Source organism: Amborella trichopoda, chromosome 3, assembly GCF_054954075.1.
Source record: "Amborella trichopoda isolate Santa Cruz 75 chromosome 3, AtrichopodaSantaCruz75HAP2 v2.0, whole genome shotgun sequence".
Taxonomy (NCBI): domain Eukaryota; kingdom Viridiplantae; phylum Streptophyta; class Magnoliopsida; order Amborellales; family Amborellaceae; genus Amborella; species Amborella trichopoda.
Window position 1 is genome coordinate 8,461,501 of NC_142338.1, and position 6,000 is coordinate 8,467,500.

The 6,000-nt window shown below is 34.5% G+C and overlaps 1 protein-coding gene across 1 annotated transcript in view; it reads left to right on the forward strand.

Moving 5' to 3' along the window:
* The first annotated feature begins 3,057 nt into the window (after nt 1-3,057).
* The window catches only part of LOC110006803 (sugar transport protein 8), a 4,346-nt gene continuing 1,403 nt past the window's right edge, over nt 3,058-6,000 (forward strand). Inside the window, exons 1-4 of the mRNA XM_088863223.1 lie at nt 3,058-3,283; nt 3,397-3,716; nt 5,277-5,690; nt 5,764-5,976. Of these exons, the coding sequence (XP_088719349.1) occupies nt 3,148-3,283; nt 3,397-3,716; nt 5,277-5,690; nt 5,764-5,976 (1,083 nt within the window). The 5' untranslated portion in view covers nt 3,058-3,147. The remainder of the gene's footprint in view (nt 3,284-3,396; nt 3,717-5,276; nt 5,691-5,763; nt 5,977-6,000) is intronic.

A 6,000-nucleotide genomic window follows, 5' to 3' on the forward strand; every position in this document is an offset into this window, starting at 1 on the left:
CCAATCAAGAAGCAAAAGCTTGTTAGCTTTTGAAGTGCATCAAGGAGAAGGCCATTTTTAGTTTAGCTATTTGTTAGACAAATCATAGCCCATGGTATGCATTTCGTTGCTAGGACCACAACCTTGTGGGAATCCCACAGGACCCTTTGCATATGAAATCATCAAAAAAAGAAAAGAAAACTATGCCTAGGTTTTGATGCAAATTTGATCCAAGGCGCAAGAAACAATCTTTAATGCGCCTTTTTATTGCAATGATAGTGTGTTTTTTTAATAAAAAAATCATAATTAATGTCTTTGATGGATAGCTTAAATCCTATATTAAAACCCTTTACGCTGCAGAAGTCCTCAAAGCCAATGTCGAAGAAGTAGGAGGAACTATGGATTTTCTCCTTATTGTTTCAAGGAATGAAAAGCAAGAAAGATCAAGAGATATATATTACCGCAATACATATCTTAGGCTTCATCTCCTTAATCTGGTCATCTTTCTCATCGTAAAGTACGATTTCACCATCCTCGGTGCTCTTCAAAATCACGTAGCGCTGGCCCATAAGAATTATCTTCTTCCATAAAACCATCTCTCCATCTCCTTCTCTTTTCTTTCTTTCCCTTTCGGAAAAAACACAATTTACTCATAGCAAACTTTTTAAAAATTTTCTCTCTGCTGAAACTAGACTTCGCTTTTTTACAATTCTTCTTATCTTTCCCTTCTTGAGAATGCTTCTTCTTCTTTTGTGAAAAATTTATTTGTGCTTCACAATAGCATCTAAGTTTTATGTGCCCCACTTAATCAAATAATCAGTAAGAAACCAGAAGTGAACATCTCAAAGAATAAAACAAACTGTTGTTCGCAAATATGGACTACAATTTTCTATTTATAATACCTAGGAAACAGAACTAAAAATTGTATACATTGTAAAATCAGTGCAATTATGAGTTGTAATTTAAGTCCCATAGAAGATTTGCTTCTTTTATTTCATTTATTTAATCGTAGAGAATTTGATTCTTTATTTCATTTATTTAATCGTAGGGGTCGAAATGAAGGGCCAGGACTAATTTTTTGCAAATTATTTAATTTTTTGATTTATATTTAAGGGGATTTGAAAAATAATCTACAGTAACGTCATAGTTTATAGATAAGGTTCGTTTGCATGTAAAAGATAAAATTAAGTTATCAAACTATATTTTCGGATTACTAAATTTAACCATTTTAAAAATATTTTCTAGCGATAAGTGATTAGTAGGGATATCTCCTTATCTCTTCACAAACAAGATTTACATGCGTATAGGATTAGGATTAAATTATTTTTATAAATAATAAAGTAAGGCCGTGAGAGTTGTTAATTTTTTGAATTTTCCACCTATGAATTTTATTTTCAATAAAAATGCACTTTTATACTAAGGGATTTGAAAAATATTCTCTCTGGATAAAAAGTAGTATTTTTGGTTCACAAGGAATATTGATTTTCATTTTCTTGTAATAAAATAGCATCCTTCCCCATAGAGAGTTGTTGTAAGTTTGGATTTAACTTTTTTTTTTTGTATTATTTTTTAAAATTTATTATATAATAAATTGTTCTTGGTGTGTTTATCTTTCTTGATATCTAACTTTATCTTTCTTGACATCTAACTTCAAGTTCGTTATAGATGTTGAATTTGTTATGCCAAAATATTTCATACTCCAACAGGAGTATAGTACTGTCCATGTACTTCCTAGACCAAAATATATACTAGACAAATCTTTTCGATCCCAAAATTTGAGGATATAATCCCAAAATTTGTTATGCCAAAATATTTCATACTCCTGCGTATTGCCCATCTACTCTCCAAACCAAAATATACTATGAACAAATCTATTCGATCCCAAAATTTGAGGATATACTAGACAAATCTTTTGAGGATATACTAGACAAATCTTTTCGATCCCAAACTTAACTCTTGCTTTCTACCTGCCTAAACAAATTTCTTGAGCATTACGATAATTCCTAGACCTCTTTGGTAATAATCTTGATAAATAACTTCAGGGGATACAATTCTTGAGATTTTTAGCAGATTTAGAGTATGTTATCGCGAGAACAATCTCAACTGCATTCGCCACAAACCATAGAGAGATGGGGCAAGCTTTCTATGCTTTCCCTACAACATAGAAATTCTATCTTCCCTTTATCCAACAGTCCATTCTGAATGGAGGGTTAAGATTGCTCCAATCACAATGTCACATCTCTATTATTTTTTTTTAAAATATTTCTTGTATAAACTATTTTGACACCAAATTTTGGAAGTCCATTCCTCTATTAAACTCGTACTAGCAAAAAATATATAAAAAATATTTTCAATAAAATAAAATGATCAGAATACTTTTGAAAGTTTCATGGGGTATTACGGTTATTACATTTTATCAAAAAATTATTTTTAATATTTTTTATAGGTGTGCCCCAATGAAAAGATGGCAGGTACAAAATTTCATATTCATACAATTTGTATAAAAAAAAAAACTAAAAATAAAATACTTTGCGATGATCTAAGATCAAACGGCTACCGTTTGCTCTCTTGATCAAAATCGCATAGAAACCTTTCCCTAGAGTGATTAGGACAAAAGTTATCTTCACAAACTATAAATCCAAAAATAACGTTTTATATGTAGTCTAAAAAATTATGAAAATACCCAGCTATCCTCTATAGGCGCACTTGGGAGGGTATCTTGGGATCATTTTTTAAATTGTTCCCCAAAACTAGTGGGAATATCGTTGCAAAACGCAAACTTTCCATTTTTATTTCTTAGAGACAATCCAGATATTGTTTAAATAATATTCAGTTTCCAAGATCATTCAAGATTATTATTATTATTCCAAGATCATTCAAGATTATTATTATTATTATTAATTTATGAGATAATGGACTTCTGAGTTTCGAAGATCACTCAAGATTATTAATATATGAGTTAATGGACTTCTCAAATCTCATAGGAATTCCAAATAATTTAAACTCAAAATTAATTCGAGTTTATCCATTCTTAGCCAAAACATAAATCCTACCCAACGTAGGACTCCTAACTCTCCCTCTCTCAATAAGCTATATATATCGTTCGCCTCTTCCCTTCTCTCTCATTCTTCTTCCATTCTCTCTCTAAAGCTAGCTGCTGCCTGAAAGATGGCGGGGCCAGTATTCACACTGGACTCGAGTCCTAAGATTGACGGCGATGGGAGGATTACATTCTACGTGTTCATCTGCGCCCTCATTTCAGCTACCGGTGGCCTCATGTTCGGCTACGACATTGGAATCTCAGGTATTCTTCACTTTCTCTCTCCTCGTTTATTTAGAGAGAGAACTAATGAATTTATCCTCGGCTTTATTTAGAGGGAGAGAGAAAGAATTCATGTTGTGTTATGGTGAATGCAGGCGGGGTGACGGCCATGGATGACTTTCTGGAGAAGTTCTTTCCGGCGGTGTATGCTCGGAAGTTGAGAACCCATGAGAACAACTACTGCAAATTCAACAGCCAAAGGCTCCAAGCCTTCACTTCCTCTCTCTATTTAGCGGCGATGGTCGCCACCTTTTTGGCCGCTTGGGTTTGCAAGAAATATGGGCGGAGGCCGACGATGAGAGCGGCGTCTCTCTTCTTCTTGGGTGGAGTTGCGCTCACTGCTGGTGCCGTTAACCTCCCCATGTTGATCATCGGAAGGATCCTCCTCGGCCTTGGGGTTGGCTTTGCTAATCAGGTTCCCTGCAACTCTCTCTCTCTCTAACATAGCAACTCTCTCTCTCTCTCTCTCTAACATAGCAGCTCTCTCTCTCCCCCTTGGCGTTCACAACCTAATCTTTGTTTACAAGTTTTTTTCTACGTATTACAACCTAATTTGGTTTGTTATTAGGATACCAAATTATTCGGTAGGTTTGTCATTAAGATGTAACTATTTCTAGAGGTTTGTTATTAGGGTACCAAATTATTCGGTAGGTTTGTTTTAAATTAAAAAAATCTTTTTATAACATTTACCACCTGAAATTGCAAAACCATTTAATTCATCATCTCGATGTCGATATTAAAATACTACATTTTACAACACATTATCTCGACGGTCTATTTTCAATATTTTCATGCCTTTATAGACATGCTTGATTTCATCGGAGTTTAAATTTTATAACTAAAATAGTTTCTCCAGCTATCCTAAAAATTTTGGATACCAAAATTGCATCTTGTAACAAAGTTTGGAGGTGCGCCTTATTTTAATTATTTCCAATATTATTAACACGCACTAATCATTTATCTATTAGATTTTAATTGCTCAATTCACTAAATTTTAATCTTTCCTCCTGTACACATGCCTAATCTGCTGGGTATTGCTCATGACACATACTGGACAGCAAAGATGAATAACATTTTCTTTTTATTTCTAATTTCATCGTCATACATTTTATATTTGAGTTGGAGGAAATTGGAAAGAGCAGCAGTTTATTAATGCGAGCTAATGAGATAGCTCCTTGGTGCTTAAGGAATAATGGAAAAATAACCCCACCTCTCTCCTTATTTTCCATGCTTTACTTTGTATAGAACACAGGTAACTCCTTCCCGAGGCGAGTAATTCAGGAGATTTCAAGTGGACTAACTTGAGTAGTATAGAAGCCCAAAAAGAGTTTAAATTTTTGAAAAAAATTACAAAATCCGTATTAAAAATAAAAATTAGTGTAAAAAATAACTAAACTAAAAAGAAAATGTCTAAAGAAGTATTCAAAAATATAGATAAAGGTGAATTTGGAAAAAAATAATTTAATCATTTATCACTCAAAAAATCCTAGAAAAATTAAAAAAAGATGTAAATAGAAATTCTATAACTCAACAACCTTAAACAAACCAACTAAGGCTCACCTCCAAATTTTATCATAACATGTAAAAAATTCTTAGGATTATCTTAACACCTATTTTCATATCTAATTGTAAAATTTTATACTTCAAAAATGGTTTAAATTAAAGTAGATCCATAAACATATTAAAATCTTGAAAATAGACAGGTCTAGATAATATGTTGCAAAATATACTATTTCTAGTACTCAAAACCTTTTTTTTTTTTTTTTTCCCACATTCATATCACAATGTTGAGATGATCAATGAGAGTTTTTCAACATTGCAATAACCTTTTCGGATGGATTTTTGAAGTACATTTTTAATTCTAGGTTGCAACCTTATATAAACTTTTTCCGTAAAAAAACTCACCAAACATCATTGAAAACATCAAAATTACATTTGATAGACAGCCACTAACTCTCCTCCAACATCACAACAGGCAGTTCCCCTGTTTCTCTCGGAGATCGCACCAACAAAATGGAGAGGAAGTCTAAACATCCTTTTCCAACTCTTAATCACAGTTGGGATCTCGATTGCCAACCTTGTTAATTACTGGGCTTCTTCCTTACACCCATGGGGTTGGAGGCTCTCTCTTGGCCTTGCTGGTGTACCTGCGGCCTTGCTATGCTTCGGCTCATTGCTCATTGTGGAGACACCAACAAGCTTGATAGAAAGAGGGAAGAGTGAGAAGGGGAAGGCCACTCTTGAGAGAATTAGAGGGACTAAGAATGTCGAACCCGAATTCCAGCAGCTTGTTAAGGCATGTGAGACTGCGAGTGAAGTTAAGCACCCCTACCACAGGCTTATGAGGCGTGACGGTCATCCACGTCTGTTTATCTCTATCATCCTGCAGGTACCACCTATCTCTGCCTCTCTTTCTCGGTACTCAAACAGCTTCTGATGGTTTGATGGGGTTTATTTTTCAGGTGTTTCAGCAGTTGACAGGGATCAATGCCATCATGTTCTATGCCCCCGTGCTCTTCCAGACCATGGGCTTCAAGAATGACGCCTCACTCTTGTCTGCTGTGATCACAGGTTTAGTTAATGTCATCGCCACCTTCGTCAGCATTGCCATTGTTGACAGGGTTGGAAGGAAGGCTTTGCTCCTCCAAGCTGCAGTCCAGATGTTCATTTGCCAGGTACATTTGGATTCTAGACATTTG